This window comes from Phytophthora sojae (assembly GCF_000149755.1).
Source record: "Phytophthora sojae unplaced genomic scaffold PHYSOscaffold_3, whole genome shotgun sequence".
Lineage (NCBI taxonomy): Eukaryota > Oomycota > Peronosporomycetes > Peronosporales > Peronosporaceae > Phytophthora > Phytophthora sojae.
Genome location: NW_009258117.1, coordinates 2,640,091 through 2,658,306, shown reverse-complemented (window position 1 = coordinate 2,658,306; position 18,216 = coordinate 2,640,091). Strand labels below are relative to the sequence as shown.

Sequence of the window (18,216 nt, the reverse complement as noted above, 5' to 3'; positions counted from 1 at the left end):
TCGATTATTGTTTCTTCAGTGCATTGAACGAACGCTACATTCTCGAGCAAACTACGTTAATCATTTCGCGTGCACCTCACTACTGATCAATAATCGCGTTCTCCGAACTAATGAGAGCCTTATCAAGCACCACGCTGACATCTTGAAGGTTACCAAGCACCCAGAGCAAAGGCGTCACCAAATCCATCGTCGAATCCAATCGTGTTACTTGTGCGGTCGACTCATCCCACAGAAAGCGAAGCGAGCAGCGGCATTCGAGTCGCTGGCCAAGAAGGCGAGTGCACAACGACAGATTTCCCGAACCAGGGTCGGCGCCATTGGTGCGTGTTGACCCCAACAGATGAGGAAACACGCGCCGCAGCGTTATCTCCTTGATTGTAATACTCAAAACGGCCGAGACGGCCAAGGCTCCAAGAGATTGCTCTTCCATCTGCATCAGCTTGAGGTGAAGGTTGCCGAAGTAAGTCGAATAGCGTCGCCACTGCTCGAGTAGAGCATCGACTGCGTTCATCTCTCCGAGCGCTACGTGGGGTGACACTGCGGCCCTCAAAAAGCTATCTTGATCTTGAAGGGTGGGCATGTGTGAAGAAATCGACGATGCACCGGCGATCTCCATCCCGTTCATTGGCAGGATAAACCCATAACAAAGGAGGCGGAAGTACTCAGCGGCAATGCTCCAGACGTTGAGCTGGGTATGGATGCCGTAGCAGATTGTGTGGTGCTGGGCACTCAGTTTCTGCACTTCCTCACAAAGGCTTCGGACATTTTCTTTGAGGTCATCAACGAAGTCGCGTTGTCGGCTCCGGTATCGAGCTTGGCTAGTCCGGCACTGTTCACGTCGTAGCTCTGTCTGGGGTCGAACTCGCTTCGGTTTGGGCTTCTTGACTCCAGGACTTGGTTTCCTCTTGTCCATTGTATCGCCGGCTGGAATGATGACGGGTGTGAAGATGGCAGGCTGCTCGGGGAGGGGTGTTACCACTGATGCTTCGGTGTCAAACAGGCCCAACACGTCGCGTTTCCTTGTGAACAGTGTGGCAAGACGTCGGGGCGAGCTCTCGTCTTCGTTCTTCGCTTCTTCCAGCAGGTTGAATGCTGAAAATGGGGGCAACCGCTGTGGGGGACCCCCGTACACTCGCATCTCGGGTCTTCCCAGCATTCCTATCCTGGGGGCTTTGTTCTAGTTGACCAAATTGCGAACTGCGGAGGATTCGGTAGAAATAACAAAGTACACGTGATCAGTTGCGGTTTGCTTATGTCCTGAAATCACAATGCTGCATCAACTTCACGCCGAAATTGTTGATGCGGTTTGTTGTGTTCAGGATTGCGTGAGCCAATTCTGTTGACGTGAAGCCCGACTGTGCCGCGACTATCATTGATACATGTAGTCGAGGCCCTCGACTCGAGGCTTTGCTTGTAAGTCTATCATGCTGAAGCAGGCGCTCTACTACGCCCACCCCCAAGCTAATATTTCCCTCAGGTTCCACCGCGGTATACCGTACTGTGAAACGATTTCTGTGAGCGAGCACAGACTGAGGGAACCCACATGTTACTGCCGTCATTAACACGATAACGTGTCGGACATCCGTGCATAATTCTCCTCTCTAGGCCAGTTGATGACTTGTTCAAAACACAAGCAGCATTCTCTATGCCATTTTTTTCAGGTTCCGCTACCACACGGTGGCAAAGATCAATTCGCAAGAGAGCTCGCAACCAAGCCAGGCATGCTATTGGAGTTAGGAGCGCCGGATTACAAGCTGTCCGCACATTTAGTGCGCGCGTGCTCCGTGCCGTTTGTTGTCTCCGCTTACGACGAGGGAGATAATAGTCGACGTCCAGCACATAGGGGCCTCTGCTGCTGGCGTGAGCTTGTCCGTTGTGATCAACCTGTTGCTGTTGCCTTGCCCTTGATTCACATTCTTGGTCAGCACAAACACCGCCATCTTGAACCTTGGCGGCGCCATCTTCGAACGCAAGCATCGTCATGAAACATTCTTGATCGAGTTAAAATGCAAGGCTCTTTCCCCGTTCCTGTTTCTGCTGGGCCGCCTCATCTTCGCCTTGATCTCGTTGAGACCTGCGGCATCCTTTGAGCATGTCGAATCCGCGCTATAGGAGTATCGTGTCCAGGGGATGCAATCTGCTTATGGACAGATCCCAGCTCACTGCAAGTAGACACCAACACGACAGCAACACGCTTAGTACAGAGCTTACAGCACCACCGTACATCCAAACGACCATTCATTACCTCGGACACAGTCTCTTCGCCCTTAGTAACCCTGTAGACGCAACAAACCACAACAACAACCGTCAGTATCTCTCCAGACACCAGAAATTTCTCTCTCATCCCAGTACGTACTCAGCAGAGGGACTTCGGCCAGCGATGCTCTCGTCACTGTTTTGAACACCACACAGCACTGTCAGTACCGACGCAACGCAGCAAACCACACGCTTTCAAGCAGGCAATCCTCACCGCTTGGGCGACGGAGAAGCACGACGCGGGGAGGGCGACGCGCGCGGCGAGCCTCGAGGAGAAACCGACCGGCGCTTGTCTCCAGGACTGGCGCTGCGTCTGCATCCATAAACACACAAACACACATCAGTCACACGTCACACAGGGGGGGTCAAGGAAGACAAGGCAAAGCTCCCACCTCGGCGAGCGCGAGCGAGACTTGGAGCGTCGGCGCGGCGAACGTCTCGGCCTGGAAGGACAGACACATAAAGATCAATACATTGCCAGACACATCCACAGCAGCCGACGACGTACGATCCCTCGGCCGGGAGGTTGAGGATGCGGCGCATCTCCTGCGGACTCTTGCGGTGCTGCTTGGCGAAGAGCACGGCGATCTCGCGGTCGCCGAGCTGCGTGCGGTCCATCTCGAACTTGATGTCGCGGCCCACGCGCGAGTCGGCGAACTCGATGAAGGCGAAGCCCCGCGGCCGGTTCGAGTTGTACTCCTTGGGGATGTACACGTCCAGGATGTCGCCCGCGCGGCGCGAGAAGGCGCGGCGCAGCTCGTCCTGCGTCGTCTCGGGCGACAGGTTGCGCACCAGCAGGCTGATGGGCTCTTGGCGGCGGCCGCCTCCTCCGCGCCGGTCGGCGGAGCGCGAGCGTCCGCGTCGGTCGCCTCCTCCGCGTCTGTCGCGGCTGCGGCTGCGCTCTCTCCGGCGGTCGCGCGAGCGGGAGCGCGACGGGCGGCGCCGGTCCCTGGAGCGGCTGTTGCTGCGGCTGCGCGGGCGCGAGCGGCGCGGACTGCGGCTGCGGCTGCGGCTGCGGCGCGGGGAGGCGGAGCGACGACCCATTAGTGCCACGAGGGACGAGGAGGTCAGAGGGGTGATGGCGGTTTTGTGGCTGGCGAGGGCGCGCAAACTGGGCTAGCGCATGGAGTATGCGGCAGGGGGGGTCGGAAGTGACCAATGATGGGGCGCGATGGGACCCCACTTCAATTTGGCAGTTACGATGGGGTCATTTTCTAGCTGGTTGGTATTAATACTTCAGCCTTAGGAGCGCGGGCGCTGGCGCTGGATGGGCTCGGAGGAGCCGAGCTCGAGGCAGCGCTCGTACGCGGCCCAGATGGAGTCGGCGATCACGGCGCGGAAACCGTTCTTCTCGGCGCGGTACAGGCCCGCGGCCGTGGTGCCGCCGGGACTCGTGATGTTATTCCGCAGCTCCACTGGGTGCACGTCCTCCGACTGCATATACAGCGCGGAGCCGAGCATCGTCTGCTGCACCAGTTTCTGCAGAGAGTAACCGACAATGTCGTTCGTTTACAACTCAATCGCTAGTCAACACGGCAAGAGGAGGAGGGTCCGTACCGTGGCCACTGGCCGGGAGAAGCCCATGTGCACGCCAGTGTCGATCATTGCCTCCGCCACGAGGAAGAAGTAGGCTGCGTCATCACTGAAGTGTTGGCATACGGGCGCAACTGCGACAATGAACACAAGGCAGTATGAGACTCACCCGGGCCGGATCCGGACAGCGCCGTCGCCATGTCCAGCGCGTTCTCGTCGTCGACAAACACCTGCACCAAACAATACACAAGCGATTAGAGTCACTGCAGAAACATTAGACATAACTTCTCCAGTCAGGTCAGCCGCCGCACCTCGACGCCAAAGGATCCGAGGATCTGCTTGGTCAGCTCGTGCTGCACGCTTGTGACCTCCGCCGACTGCGCCCAGACCGTCGTGCCCTCTCCGATCATGGCCGGCGTGTTGGGCATGGTGCGGATGATGTGGCTGTTCTGGCCCAGCATCTTCTGCAGCTGCTTGATGCTCTGGCCGGCCACGACCGAGATCACGAGCGCCTCCGGGTCCATGGCCGCCTTCACCGCTCGGAGCACCTAGCCACAGCGCAGCACAGCGACACCAATGAATAAAGCAGCCAACAACGCTGTATCATAGAGCATTGCAGCCACGTACGTCGTCGACCACCTGCGGCTTGACGGCCACGAGGATCACGTCCGCGTCCTTGACCGCCGAGCTGTTGCGCGTGTGCGTCTCGACGTTGAGCTTGGCGTACTTGCCGCGCATGGCCGGGTTCGGGTCCGAGACCACGACCTTGGAGCTGGGGATGAGCCCCTCCGTGAGCACGCCCGTGATGATGGCCTCGGCCATGTTGCCGCCGCCGATGACGGCCAGGCGGGTGAGCTCCAGCTCCGATTGCTCGGCGGACGCGGCGGCGCTGTGCTGCTGCTGCTTGCGCGAGCGGGCGAACGGGCCCTTGCCGCCGGTCGTGGAGAGCGCCGCGGCGCGCAGCAGAGGCGCGCGGACGGCCGGGCGGAGCTTGAACGCGAGCGACAGCATCGGGCAGGAGGAGGAGGGCGGACGGACGTGCGCGGCGAGCGGCGGAAGAGCTAATGACCGACCGAGGTGGTTGTGCAACCGTTGACTGTGAGAACGCATAACTTCAAGATGGTGTACAGCAATAGTAAGAATTTTCGTAGTGACCTGTGATAACGGATATACCGCTAAGATCGCGTAGATCACGTCGATTGTAACGGGCCCTTTTTGGCTCGAACGAGCAGCTCCGATAATGCGCGGACAGGTACGCGGTATGGTACTCGCTCTCGAGGCCCCAGGTGCTGACGTTTGCGGCGCAACTCTGCGTGCAGCTGGAGTTGACGCCGACGTATGCGGCGCAGCTGGACGGGAAGATCCTGCCCATGGCGCACGCCGTGGGGGACGTGGACGGCGACGGCGCCACGGAGCTGCTCTTCGGCTCTATCCTGGGCAAGGTCTCGGTCTTCAAGGTGCGCTGCAGGCTGCCCCATACACTGCACTAACTAGCACACTAACTACTGCTGACTGGGGGGCTGCTGCAGATTGAGGGGGACCGACTCGTGCAGTGGCGAAGCTGCGAGGTGAACGGATCCGTGACGTCCATTTGTCTGGACGACTCGTTCGTAGTAGGCGACGTGAGTGACACAGGGCTGTTAATGGTGGAGGAGCAAAAGCGGTGCGGATGTGTTTTATCGGTTGGTAATTGCGGATGTAGACTCGAGTTATTGTGGCGACGGCGGAGGGGAAATGCTCCGTGTTCCGCTCGGTGGAGGGCGCTGACGTGCTGCAGCTGTGCTCGGAGTTTGTACGACGATAAACGGGTGTGGTTGTTGTGTGGGTTGTGCAATAGTCGACTGATTCGCTGTGCATTTTTGGCCTACTGGGTAGAATGTGGCCCTCAATATCTGCGACGTCATTCACTTTGGGGACGAGCTCGTCGCTGCGACGCGCGATGGGCGAGTGTACGTCTACAAGCCTAATGTTGACCATGGAGACCCCGACGAGGTGTGTGCATGAGCCTATCCGTTTTTGTTGGAAGTGATATAAGCTTACCAAGCTTTTCTAGCTGGCAGAGTACTCGCAGGTTGCTCAGATGGAGATCAATGACGAGATCGAGACGCTGCTGGTGCTGCACTCCACCCAATCGAATCCGGACGCTGCGCCTCAGCTCTTGGCTCGGTGCTTCTCGGGAGAGGTGTTTTGTATCCGTGGACCGAGCGCGGAAGAACCTGCTGACAAGCGAGAGATCACACCTTGGAATGGCCCTCCTCATGACAGGGACGGCATCACTTTTGTGGTCGGCGATATCGAGCTGGGCGGCGAGCGAGGCATGATTGCCCTTGTGTCTATGACTGGCCTGGTGTCGCTGTTCTCGTCGTCCGGAGAGAGACAATGGGATTTTCAGGTGCGTCAGATAAGTGTCGTGTTGCTAGCGTGTGCTCGCTCGGCGTCTGATTACAGTTCATTATCTTTTGCTCAGTTGCCAGAGGCGGTGGTGAATGCCGACAGGCTCGAGATGACTGCACCGGGAGGAGACCGTCAGGACGCGGTACGTCACGAGGAGAAGCGTGAAATGCTTCTTACCGCTGGGACTGAAGTTTGACTGGATTGGTTCGTGCTTGCAGATTGTGGTCTGCACTTGGAGTGGGCAGATCTACGCTATCCAAAGTGAGCGAAGACTTGTGCGCTTCCGAATGCTGCTACCCGGCTGCTCGTTGGTTTGCGGTAAGCTGTTTATCGCGTTGATCCCATTGAACGCAGCTGTACTAAAGGTCGTACCTTCCTCTATGTAGTGGGCATCCGTGAGTCGCCGACCCAGGTTGACCCCACCATCGTCAGCATCAGCACTTCTGGAGCATTCTTTGTCTTCCGAGACGTGCAGGAAACACTCATCCGCGGTCTGCGGGACTCCACTCTGGTACGACACGATACGCATGTTTGACAGGGTGTCCACGCACGCAACTAACTAACTCTTGGTTTCACCTTTTGCTTATCAGGCGGATAAAGTGAGGGAGAGCGCAGTGTTTGCTCAGATGGACACACCGGAGAAGCGCGAGTCGATCATGAAGAAGCTCCGTGACGCGTTCCCCGGATCCGTGGCGTCCACCACAGCAACAACGCCGACCATGGAGGAGCTTATTGGTGCAATGCTGGCCGTCCCCGTGCAGCCATAACGTGGAATCAATGGGTATATATTGCATAGTTTATCACGCTCGCTAGTTCAGTTGGATTCGTGTGTGTCTACATAGCAGTTCTGCAACTGGTAGGCGTGCTCGACGAGACTGGCCACGTTCTCGGGGCCCCGACGAAGCAGCTCCTGCGCGAAGTCGCCAACGTAGTTGAGGTGGAAGCTGATGTCGGACGAGTTGGTCGAGTTGAGCTTCCAGGATGCATCGAAGGCCCGGAACGAGATGCAGAAGAGCTCGAAGAACGCCATCGGGTCTTCAAACAGCCTCCAGAACGGCCGCTCGGATCCCAGACAGCCTCCATCTCTCAGCTGCAGCAGGTCCAACAGCACGTACGTGATCTGGGACCCAACCATCGCGTAGGAGTAGGCTTCCGGTCCGCTCTGGTCGTTCAGAATGGGGAGAGCCACGGTGCGATGCACCTCATGGAAGAATACGAGGCACTGCAGCGGCAGCAAAAACTGCAACTCCCTCACGGGGTCTCCGTGGCGGAAGCCCAGTCGATTCCACTCCGCGCTCGTCATGGCGAACGGCTGCGTGTCGAAGCACGAGGTCCAGAGTCGCTGCAGCATCTCGACATGCTCGGGGTTGCCCGGATGCAGCGGGGCCTTCATGGCTCCAATGAGCTTCGCGAGCTGCGCCAAGGACGCGGCCGTCGGCGGCGCGTTGCCTGAGGCCCCTCCCACGCCCGCGGCGGCCGTGACCTTCTCCCACATTTGCGCCGAGTGCTTCTGCAGCGTCTGCGCCACGGCCGAGCCCTTCATCTTGGAGGCCAGCGCCTTCTTGACGCCGAAGAGCACGCTGCCCACGTCCTGCTGGTGCTGCTTTTGGTGCTGCTGAGGCTGCGGCATGGGGTAGCCCTGCTCCACCTGCGGCTTGTTCTGCCAGTGGAAGAAGGCGCCGAACTGTCGGTCCTCGGGCACGTCCACGAGCTCCTCCTGCACGGGCTGAGGCGGCGTCTGGTCGGCGACGGCGCCACCGGGGGCCGCCGTCGCCGTCTCCAGCTGCAGGACCTTGACGCGGATCTCCCCGCTGCTGGCCACGGGCAGCGGGCGGCTCTCGTCCGTGAGGTCCCTCCAGCAGTAGGTACTGGCGTCCAGGTCGACCTGGAGGCGGAAGTGGTACGCGCCCTCGAACGGGAACTTGCGGCGCAGCTCGCCCAGCGTCGGGCGCGCGGACAGCAGCAGCGACGACGCGAACTCCTCCAGCCGCGCGTCGTCCGCCTCCAGCAGCATCTGCTGGAAGAAGTAGCGGCACAGCACGCCGCACTCGCGCTCGCCCCGAGGAGCCATGCTCGATGCTACGCTGATGATCCGATAGTGAGCTGGCCCGGTAACCGACTGGCGATTGGCTAAATTTAGGCATGGATACCTACTGTTAGGGATATGATTGGTCAAAATATTTCCGCGTTGCAAGAGCAAGGCTTATTACTCCACCCAGACAAGGCAAGGCAAGGTGCTCGCTTGAGTCGCTCTGACCGCCGCTGGAGGCGCATGGAGGAGGACGAGTGGGACGACGCGCTGCTGTCGGAGATCGCGGCGCTGGAGACGCGCCACCTGCAGAGCCACAGCCACCAGAGCGGGCCCTCAGCCGCAGCTGCAGCGCCAGCACCAGCAACTGCCGCGCCATGGAGCTGCCGCTCGTGTACGCTGCGGAACGAGGCGTCCAGCGCCGCGTGCCAAGTATGCGGCACGCCGCGCGGCCAGACGTACCAGGCGCTGACGTCGCCACCCAGATCTAGCTCTGTGACTGGAGCTGCAGCGGGCAGGAAGACCGTGCAGGCGCGACTCTCGTTCGACGGGACCTCGGCGCCCGTGGTCGTGCCGCCCTCGCAGCAGAGACAGCAACAACAACAGCAGCAGCAGCAGCAAGAGCCACACGAACAGGACGTGACACGCATCGAGCCGTCCCCGTTCTCTAGCAGAGAGCAGCAGCCAGTGCGGAGCTCGCAGCAGACGACGTTGACGCCCGCAGCCGCAGGATCGGGACTCGTGCTCACCTCGAGACGCTCAGGCCAAAGCACTACAGCAGCTACTAGAGCGGCTTCACAGTCGCCCGTCCAGCTGCCGAGACACGCGGCAGGAGAGGACGCGCAGGCCAAGACGCGGTACCTGGACGTCGTGGCGAGGTCGAACTTTCCGCAGATCGACTACGAGGCGGCGCAGCACTTCGTGTACCCGACCAACTACTCGATCCGCGACTACCAGCTCACGATCGCGGAGAAGGCGCTGTACCACAACACGCTCGTGTCGCTGCCGACGGGGCTGGGCAAGACGCTGGTGGCCGCCGTGGTCATGTACAACTTCTACCGGTGGTTCCCGACCGGCAAGATCGTCTTCATGGCGCCGACGAAGCCGCTCGTGGCTCAGCAGATCAAGGCCTGCCACGAGATCATGGGCATTCCGTTGCCCGACACGGCGGAGCTGCAGGGCAACGTGCCGCCGACGATGCGCCGCGTGCTCTGGAACTCCCGGCGCGTGTTCTTCTGCACCCCACAGAGCTTGCAGAACGACCTACGACAAGGCGTCTGTGCTGCAGAAAAGTTCGTGTGCATTGTGGTGGACGAAGCTCATCGAGCGACGGGCAACTACGCGTACTGCTGCGTGGTGCAGATGATCGAGGCCAAGACGCCGTTCTTCCGGATCCTGGCGCTGTCTGCCACCCCCGGCGCCAAGTTCGACGTGATCCAAGACGTGGTGGCCAACCTACGCATCTCGCACATCGAGAGCCGCTCGGCGGACGATCCGGACGTGAAGAAATACACGCACGCGCGCCAGGAGGAGGTGATTGTCTGTCGTCTCGGAGCTCAGATCGTGGAGGTGAAGACCATGTTCTTGAAGTGCTTCACGCCGATCATCCAGCGACTTCTACGAGGCAACATCATCCCGTTCGCCGACCCCGAGAAGCTCTCCAGCTGGCATGTACTGCAAGCGCGCGAGAGATTTCGCAAGAGCCCCAGCTACGCCTCAAGTCGCAGCGCTGAAAGCGACTTAGCGCTGCTGGTGAGCCTTTTGCACGCCAAAAGCCTCTTGACAGGCCACGGACTCAGCAGCTTCCGCGACCAGATTCTGAATTGGGCAGAGGAGCGAAAGAAGGGCAAGATGTCCTGGTCAAAGAGGGAGATGCTGCAGTCGTCGGAGTTTCAGTCTCTTGAGTTGAGTCTGGGAGTCACTGAAGGAGCCACCAGCTCTGCCAACACTGCGAGCCATCCCAAACTTGTCAAGCTTCGTGAGGTCCTCCTGGAGCATTTTCAGCGCCATTCCGCAGCTGGATCCAGCACGCGCGCGATCGTTTTCACGCAGTACCGAGTAAGTGTGTCGGAGATTGTAGCGCTACTGCGCCCGCTGTCGCCGCTCCTGAATGTGCAACCATTCATTGGCCAAGGCTCGTCAGGCAAGTCCAAAGAGAACAAGGGTCAAACTCAAAAGGTGCAGCAGGAAATCGTGCGCAGGTTTCGGCTGGGCGAGTTCAACGTTCTGGTGGCAACCTGCATTGCTGAGGAGGGTCTGGATATTGGCGAGGTTGATCTCATCGTATCATTTGACGCACTTACCTCTCCGGTACGAATGATTCAACGAATGGGAAGAACCGGACGTAAGCGCGTGGGCAGGGTCATCATCTTGGTAACGGAAGGTGACGAGCAGAAGAAGTTGGCGCGGAGTGCGTCAGCTGCCAAGACTGTGAGTCGCGCGCTGACAACATACAAGAACAAGTTCAAGTATTCCAAGTGCCCTCGTATGATACCAACCGGCATTTGCCCGGCTTTGAAAGAGTTGGAGATGAATATCCCAACCTTTCATGCGTCCCAGGTCGGTGGTAAGACTGCGACACCACAAGTCGATCCTGATCTATGGCAGCTGAGCGATGCGGAGCGAGCAGTAGCGCTGATGAAGTACTTCCCGCCAAACTTTGCGTCAAGCTCAAGGAATAAGCTGTTTCCGGTCGTGGCTAACCGAAAGCATTTACTTCGACGCCAGCCGCGATGCCTTGGGCGGAAAGGCGTGAGCTCTCGAGTAGGTTACTCTGCTCGCTCATTAATTCTCCAGTCTGTGGTGCGGAAGATAAATGGCGTGGAAGAGGTTATGGACTCAGATTCGGATGACGATGACAAGAGTGATGATGCTGGAAACAAAGCGGGTTCGAGCAACGCAGCACAGCCTGACTCTACGAAGGAGGCAAGCAAGCGCTTACGCAGGTCTAGCGTGGCTACGAATGCTGATGCAGATACTGACAGTGGCATGGGCTCTCCTTGGCGTCAAGCAAGCACCCCTGATGGTGGTGACATTGAGAATAAGCCCGAGGAGTCCTTCAGCGCTATGGACGAGTCATTGGGTAGTATTGACATGCACTTCAGCCCCCAGTTTGTTGATTCTGCAACACAATTTGCTCCTGTTGTCGAGGAGATTGAACAGCCCAAGGAAAGCAGCAAGCGTCAGCTAGAAGGCGAAAGTCCCACAGGAAAGAAGCAAAAGGTCGACCCGAGTGAAGAAGTCGTAACGCAAGAGCATGGGGTGGTTGTTACAAGTGAGGTTGTTGCAGATGCAGAAGGAGTGCAGCCTGTGGGCAATGTGCCTAGCGTGCCTGATGATCACGATACTGCAACACACCCTGAGGCCGAGGCGAACTCTCAGCAAATGTCGGCGACGTTATCTCAAACTCTCACGTCTGATTCCCCACGCCCCCCTTCTCGCGTGCCCGACACTATATGCCAAGAAGCGCCAGTTGAAGTGAGTGATGCCACAGAGGCTACACAGCAGCTTTCGAGTGCCCCTCGTCCACGCAGCACGCGGCAGTTGCAATTTGATGAGGACGACATGGGTGGAGACGAATCAAATCAAAAGCAAGGCTCGGGGCATCTGGAAGTTCCCCCAGCTCCGGATAATGGACAGTCTTCAGATCAGGATGCAACGTCGCCGGTGGATGACGGAGACGCCCCGGCATTTTCGTTCGCTTTACTCCCTCCTCAAGCGACCAGCTCGGGTATCGGCAATGGAGCCGAGAGTGGATCGGACGATGATGACCAAGGCGAAGAGGAACCTTATGCATTCTCCTTTGCACTGCTTCCTCCTCTCTCCACAACGGAGGAGGCCTCTCCTAGCAAGTCTTGCAAGTCGCAAAACCCTGTAGTTGCGGCTCCGCAAGAGGGAGGGTCCCAACCGGCCGAAGATGGTACTGATGGCGATGAAGTGGACGAAGCCAATGAAACAAAACCTTCAATTAAGGAGGAGATTGCGGTAAAACCTGGCCAAGATGCTACCATCGTCGATCTCACGGAGAATGAAACGAAATCTTCGATTAAGGAGGAGATCACGGCAAAACCTGACCAAAATGCGACCATCGTCGATCTCACGGAGAAGGAGGAGTGTCCAACTGTTGTGGAGGAGAAGGTACAGCCAGAAGAAGCTGTGGTGCCAGCAAATACTGGTATTCAAGAAGCAGAGAACGTCGTCGCCTCTCAGCGACCAACCCAGAAGATCGCGGAGCCAGAACAAGAAGATGACGAAGGCTGCTGCGCTGTTTGCCTCGAGAGTGAGTCGTACGACGATGACCCGATCGTGTTTTGTGACGGGTGCAATGTGTCGGTCCATCAATTTTGCTACGGGATCCGAGTCGTGCCCAGTGACAAGTGGTTTTGCGACGTCTGCACGGAGGTCCGGGCTAATGGAAAGAAAACAAACAAAAGCCGGCCGCGCTGCCAGCTCTGCCCGCTCCATGGAGGCGCGTTTAAACGAACCCAGTGCGGGAAGTGGGTGCACGTGCAGTGCTTCTTGTGGATCCCCGAGTTTCGCGTGGAGCAGGGTGAAGACGACATGCTGATTTTTGGAGCGCTGAGCAGCTTGGACCCGGACCGCGCGACGCTCGACTGCTCCTTGTGTCACTCCAAAAAGGGGAAAGGAATTATCCAGTGCGCGCACAAGCGATGCCTAACTGCTTTTCATGTAAGTTGTGCTGCCTACGCGCATTATCGAATGGACCAGCTGGACCCTCCTGGCGAAGAAGACGTTGGAAGTGGCACGCTTTTCCTGGCGTACTGCCCGCTGCACCGTAACTCCACAGCACCGATAAATGTCCCGGAGAACCAAAAGACTCCGCCAGCAGCCAAAGCTCGGTCGCCGAAGCCCCCACTTCCGACTTCCGCGACGAAAATGACGTCTCCGAGCCACCTGTTGGCTTCGCCTTCGTCTGCCGAGGCGAAGAAGAAGTACAAGACATTCCGGCGACTGAAGCGGAAGTACGATGCGACTCAATCGCAAATGTTCTCACAACCAGGAACCAAGGCATCCCCAGCCTCGACTTCGCCGTGGCAGAAGCGCATCAGACGGTCAAAGCGACGTCGAGAAACGTCTCGAGCTCTGGCGGCTGCGTATATTGATGATACGGCGGATGTTCGAGGCGGAGCGAACGATGATGACGATGATGAAGACGACTATGGTGATGACTACAGAGACGCGGCCGACGACTCTTTCATTAATGACTCGTCGCAGCTACTGTACTCGCAGTCGGTGGTATCTCCTGAAGTCACTGGAGACGACAGCGGGAAGACGAAGAAGAAGCGGAAGAAGTACAGCCCGAACATGCGCGCCATCTACGCCCGGTCGCTTTTTGAGTCGCAGAACTCGCCTCTGTTGCTTCGTCGAGGTGGACGGCAATTGGGAGCTCTTCCGTCGAATGGAATCATTCGCGCTTGCTTGGAGGAGATGCACCATGGACCGGGAAGTGAAGCGGAAACAACGCCGTCCCCAAGGCCGCGCTCGCGTCCTCGCTCTCGTGCACCCGTGACCCCCGGCAACACCGCAGCAACCCCGCCGGGGTTGTCAGCTCCGCTTAGCGCTTCAGCTACAGTTACTGAGTCAGATGGAGACGACAGTGCGATAGAGGCGGAGCCTTCCCCCAGCTTTAACTTGCTGGCTGGCGCACCACTCCAAAGTATCCAAGAGAATGACGAAGACGCGAGTGAAAAGAGCGATGGCGGGGTTGTGGATTCAGAGGTGGCTCCACCTAGCTTTAGCTTGCTTGGTGCTAACGGATCTCTTCCGAGCGCTACCAGCACTGTTTCGACGAGACCGAGATCTGGTACGGGTGTGCCAGCTGTGGGTTCTGCCCAATCTGTGAGTCGCACTCAAGACACAGGTCAAGATGAGCTACAGAAGAAGATCGAAGCTAATCGCTTGAAGGCTTTGAAGAAGTTGGAAGAACGGCGTCAAGCGAAACTGCGGCAGGCGCAAGGGCATCCGCCTCAACAGCAAGCGCCATCCGCGAAAACTTTTCAGCCGACAAATACCTCCCACGGTGCCAGTGAGCATGAATTTACCTCTGCTGCAGCTCTGATGTCTACGGAGACACACCAGGACGAAGTAGCTGCCCCCTCAATTAGCTTGTTGGGATCATCGACAAAGGGTGGGCAGGCACCCCCTCCTCCTCCTCAGACAGTGCGTCACCCCGCGACACCTACCGTTGATCTGACAGCGCAGAAGTCGACCAAGCCTGGGCCGAACCAGCCAAAGTGGATAATCTTCACCAGCTCGGCTTTCTCGCGATCTGGCGGGTTTCCTACATTTTTGTCGGGAAAGCATGGCGAGTGCACCGTTGCCATCGAGGATTCACTGGAAGCGGACGCTCTGCTCAGTGTGCGCACGGCCGTGGTGTTCCTGACACTTCAGCAACTGCATGAGTTGGCTCTATCGGCTCCAGCTCAAAACATTGTCAAGAGCCGGCGAATCGGCACACTGCTGGCGATGCACAAGAAGATCATCGTGGCGATTGTCCACGACGGAGGCGACTCACCGGAGATGCAGCGATTGAGACAGCGTCCGAGTGTGACCGTAGTTGTCCAGCCCCGTATCGAGTCGTTGTGCGCGCAACTGCACCAACTCGCCCACCAGGAGCTCGCGGAAGGGTACGAGTTGCCATCCCCGAGCCAGTGTCGCCCTGATTTCAGCGGCGCGGTTGTCAGAGGCTTGGACGCGGACTTTGCGTCGCGGCTCCAGTTCTTCCGCACGATTCCCGCGCTGTCGCTGGGCAGTGCGCTGTCGCTGAGTTTTCGCTTCAAGAACTTCGCGGCGGGGCAGGTGCCTGTGCTCAAGTTTAACGAAATGCATTGGAGGCGGATGCTGCCGTGGATTTCGGAGCTTACAGCGGAGGAGATTCGGAAGCACGTCCAACAAAATGTCGAGCGGCGTTGAGCAGCATCTTCTAAGACTGGAGGCGACGGCGAGTATGAGCGTCATGGGACGACACAAGCCAACAAACTAAAGCGCCATGTAATGTTAGTTAGTAAGTGTACTCTAGAGAATAAGTTAACGTAAAGGTATTCCAACCTGCAGCGCCTCCCTCAGCGGGGGCCTATTTACATCAGTTTCCGGGGGATCAATTTCCTTCAAGTTTCAAGGAACGAGAACCGCCCACCTTACAAAAGTTTGCTCAAAGAGACGAGTGCCAGATTCCATGGACGCGGAAACTAGTTTCTCGTGCGCGCTGTCGCAGTTTGTGTTCAAGAAGCTGAACGAGCGTGTGCCAAGAGTCGAGGGGATTGGGATGCAGCTGCTGGAGGTTGACGAGGTGGACGCTGCAAGGGAGAAATCCGTTGCCGACCAAATAACCAACATAATGGGCTCCATCATCACTAAGTACAATCTTGCGGACAGCATAAACCCCACAGTGGAAGTTTGCAACCTTCTGACAGTCCACGCAAGAACGCTGTTGGCATCCGCCTCAACTGCCGCTTCAACTGCGTTGCTGAGCGAGACTGAGCTCAAGCGTCTCCAGGTGGCTTTCAAAGCTACGTACAAGGGCGCGGCACATGTGGATTTTCACGCGTATCTCGTGCGATGCTGGATTGCTTACAAGACCAACCCAAACAACTATTTGGCCCCATGCACGACGCTGGTGCAGAGCTCGGGCTTCGTCAAGAGTCGATTGCTGTACGAGGTGGCCAAGATGACGGCAGATGACTTGGCCAGCGCAGAAAGTTCTATTAGCATGCGGTGTGTACTCGGGATGAGCACAAGTCTTCCGGTTATCCGTTGTCCACGCCTGGACTAGCAGATTTCTTTTTCGTCGACGGATTGACTGAGGAGGACCTAACTACACGACTGCTAGACACGTGGAAGTACGCGCAAGAACACTGGGATGAGGTAGGCAATCTGTGGCCGGACTTGTTCATGGATCAAAGAGCTGATGCGAGCGCTACCGCTGCCATCCGTAAACCTTCTGGCGCTCTGAGCAAGTGCTGTGGCAACTCTCAGGATCGGCTGCTTGTTGTCGCTGTCGATGAAGCGAGATCACTTCTGCGCAAGTGCGATTTCAACGGAGACTCGTGCCACCGACGCGTGCGCAGAGCTCTGAAGAGGGCGAACGAAACTCTGTTCAAGCAGAACTCCCGTGGTGGCATCTTTATGGTACTTGTCGACACGAACTCGAGCGTACACAATGTATTTCCTTCGATGAAGTCAGACCCCTCCTCCCGAGTTATCGCGCCGGAGGCGGGGATGGCACTAATTCCCGCGTTTGTACTGACGCACACGATGGATGTGTTTCGACAAAGCTTAGAATCCGCTACACGCTCATACAGGACCAATGTTACCAGTGATGACTCAACGGAGCAATGGAACGCGCTTTTGTCGATGGGGCGCCCACTTTGGAAATCATCTATAAAGCCGGATACCCACGTCCAGTTCCAGCACAAAGCGATCTCCGACCTCGCAGCTACCAAGTTTTTGATGGGCCGACCCATGAATGTCGACGAGAGCTACAACAAGGACACACGGTACGGCGTCGCCGCACTGCTGCGCCGACTCGGACTCCGTCCTCACCCCAAAACCGATCTAGCAACGCGCGCGGTGGCCGATTTCATGAGCGTCCTCAGCTACATATCCTACACGAACGACAGTCATATCACGGGCTACCCGTCGGAACCTGTTTTAGCGTTTGGCGCGGCACGTCTGTGGTATCAGCTGAAGTCGAAATCGCTGGAGAAGCATCTTTTACCTGCTTTCGAGGAAATGGTCATGCAATGGGTCGTGGAAACGGGTGATATCGGCGAGGTCGCGGCGCATATCTTCCTTTTACCAGCAATGGATGCGACTACTATGCGTACGCACAATGGCGAAGGGAATTCGGAGCAGAATTCGTGTTCGCAGGCCAATTTTGCACAGTGAGATTGTTTCTGGATGCTCTGACCAATTCGACTCGTTGGCAAAGCTGAAAACTTTGTCGTTGGATGATGTCGCACACGATGAAAGGAGGCATTGTGACGCCTGGATGCATCAGTGGGAAAACTGGAAGATGAGCTTTGTGCAAGTCACTGACCTGCTCGAGAGCCGACGGAGAATACGCTTTGGCTGCTGCTAGGCCGCCGATCTGTTGGTGTGCTTCGACGTGACCAAAAGGGTTCCATTGTTTTAACCGATCTTCTTCGGTCAACGGGTCTCCTTCATTTCAGTTCAAGTGAACAACGAGTTTGAGGCCAGCGACTTAATTAAGGGGAGGGCCTGCGTGCCCCATAACGAGAGTTTGTGGGCGAAGATAGAGCCTCGCGATGTGATCCACGTCAGTATTGATCTGCGCGATAAACCCACGAACAAGATTCCTGCTCAGATGTACGTGGATATGACGCGCATCGGTACCAGCAACCGCGACCAAAACTTGAGCGCGGCAAGCGAAAAAGGCAAACGTACCGACGAAGGTAATGGACAATGCTGTTGGGTACACGCTTTGCCTTGGGGGCATATGTCAGACACGTACCAGCGTGGACGCCGAAATCTCAAGTCCGTGGGCATTCTTGTCGAAGAATACGCCGAAATGCCTCGAGCAGCTTGCGAATGCAGCGTGGTGGGATGTGAGGAAGCGCGTGGCAAGTGATTTGGAACGACGCAGCAACTCGGGTTCTAAAGATCACTTGTCGGTGTTGCCCGCGACCGAGCTATTGGAAACGTCTGAATTCGCCATGACTACACCTTTGCCCGGCCATAGTTGGCCTAATTTGCAAGCAAAGTTGTCATGAATGTTGGAGATACCAGAGTACATTACATTCCCTAAAGTATGACTTTCGTTTCATTCAAAGTTGTCTAATTCCCACCAACGACTGTTGACGTAATACACATTTTCCCTCGCAAACTCAAGACCTTTGGCGTACTCTGATAAAGTGCGAACTTCGCACTGCGAAGTGACGCCAGCACAGAGGCAAGATGGCGAAGGCGAAGGCGTGTGTGCGTGCGTGCAGCTTCTTGAGTGTCCGATCCGCGTCGGCATGCCC

The 18,216-nt window shown here is 57.4% G+C and overlaps 8 protein-coding genes across 8 annotated transcripts; 4 read left to right on the top strand and 4 right to left on the bottom strand.

The window, feature by feature from the left end:
- Positions 1 to 100: 100 nt before the first annotated feature.
- Positions 101 to 841, bottom strand: PHYSODRAFT_365986 (hypothetical protein; the record flags this gene model as incomplete). Its single annotated transcript, XM_009524479.1, has 1 exon — positions 101 to 841. A coding segment is annotated over one exon (741 nt), but the record flags the coding sequence as incomplete, so codon positions are not given.
- A 1,014-nt stretch (positions 842 to 1,855) lies between these two features.
- On the bottom strand, positions 1,856 to 3,319 carry PHYSODRAFT_354260 (hypothetical protein). Its single transcript, XM_009524478.1, has 6 exons — positions 2,765 to 3,319; positions 2,649 to 2,699; positions 2,471 to 2,569; positions 2,357 to 2,392; positions 2,246 to 2,276; positions 1,856 to 2,162 (listed from the first exon to the last, which is right to left on the bottom strand). The coding sequence occupies exons 1-6, from the start codon at positions 3,298 to 3,300 to the stop codon at positions 2,160 to 2,162; spliced, it is 756 nt and encodes a 251-aa protein (XP_009522773.1). The 5' UTR covers positions 3,301 to 3,319; the 3' UTR covers positions 1,856 to 2,159.
- A 179-nt stretch (positions 3,320 to 3,498) lies between these two features.
- On the bottom strand, positions 3,499 to 4,800 carry PHYSODRAFT_345380 (hypothetical protein; the record flags this gene model as incomplete). Its single annotated transcript, XM_009524477.1, has 5 exons — positions 3,499 to 3,735; positions 3,814 to 3,923; positions 3,959 to 4,019; positions 4,101 to 4,337; positions 4,417 to 4,800. 5 exons carry the CDS (start codon positions 4,798 to 4,800, stop codon positions 3,499 to 3,501), a joined length of 1,029 nt encoding a protein of 342 aa, XP_009522772.1.
- Positions 4,801 to 5,029: 229 nt separating this feature from the next.
- Positions 5,030 to 6,950, top strand: PHYSODRAFT_350488 (hypothetical protein; the record flags this gene model as incomplete). Its single annotated transcript, XM_009524476.1, has 10 exons — positions 5,030 to 5,041; positions 5,109 to 5,246; positions 5,319 to 5,411; positions 5,492 to 5,581; positions 5,665 to 5,781; positions 5,843 to 6,181; positions 6,257 to 6,325; positions 6,402 to 6,501; positions 6,570 to 6,694; positions 6,774 to 6,950. The coding sequence occupies 10 exons, from the start codon at positions 5,030 to 5,032 to the stop codon at positions 6,948 to 6,950; spliced, it is 1,260 nt and encodes a 419-aa protein (XP_009522771.1).
- A 47-nt stretch (positions 6,951 to 6,997) lies between these two features.
- PHYSODRAFT_494163 (hypothetical protein) lies at positions 6,998 to 8,254 on the bottom strand (the record flags this gene model as incomplete). The annotated part of the gene is made up of 2 exons (XM_009524475.1): positions 6,998 to 7,909; positions 7,976 to 8,254. The coding sequence occupies 2 exons, from the start codon at positions 8,252 to 8,254 to the stop codon at positions 6,998 to 7,000; spliced, it is 1,191 nt and encodes a 396-aa protein (XP_009522770.1).
- A 201-nt stretch (positions 8,255 to 8,455) lies between these two features.
- Positions 8,456 to 11,163, top strand: PHYSODRAFT_312887 (hypothetical protein; the record flags this gene model as incomplete). The annotated part of the gene is made up of 2 exons (XM_009524474.1): positions 8,456 to 11,099; positions 11,135 to 11,163. 2 exons carry the CDS (start codon positions 8,456 to 8,458, stop codon positions 11,161 to 11,163), a joined length of 2,673 nt encoding a protein of 890 aa, XP_009522769.1.
- A 1,373-nt stretch (positions 11,164 to 12,536) lies between these two features.
- Positions 12,537 to 15,145, top strand: PHYSODRAFT_312886 (hypothetical protein; the record flags this gene model as incomplete). The annotated part of the gene is made up of 3 exons (XM_009524473.1): positions 12,537 to 12,601; positions 12,646 to 13,468; positions 13,517 to 15,145. The coding sequence occupies 3 exons, from the start codon at positions 12,537 to 12,539 to the stop codon at positions 15,143 to 15,145; spliced, it is 2,517 nt and encodes an 838-aa protein (XP_009522768.1).
- A 978-nt stretch (positions 15,146 to 16,123) lies between these two features.
- PHYSODRAFT_491856 (hypothetical protein) lies at positions 16,124 to 17,119 on the top strand (the record flags this gene model as incomplete). The annotated part of the gene is made up of 1 exon (XM_009524472.1): positions 16,124 to 17,119. The coding sequence occupies one exon, from the start codon at positions 16,124 to 16,126 to the stop codon at positions 17,117 to 17,119; it is 996 nt and encodes a 331-aa protein (XP_009522767.1).
- Positions 17,120 to 18,216: the final 1,097 nt, after the last annotated feature.

Coding starts and splice junctions, on each gene's coding strand:
- PHYSODRAFT_354260 (XM_009524478.1), bottom strand. CDS start 3,300: ATGGGTCGTCGCTCCGCCTCCCCGCGCCGCAGCCGCAGCCGCAGCCGC. Junction 2,700..2,764: donor AACCTCCCGGCCGAGGGATC/GTACGTCGTCGG, acceptor CTGTCCTTCCAG/GCCGAGACGTTCGCCGCGCC. Junction 2,393..2,470: donor GCTTCTCCGTCGCCCAAGCG/GTGAGGATTGCC, acceptor TGTTCAAAACAG/TGACGAGAGCATCGCTGGCC.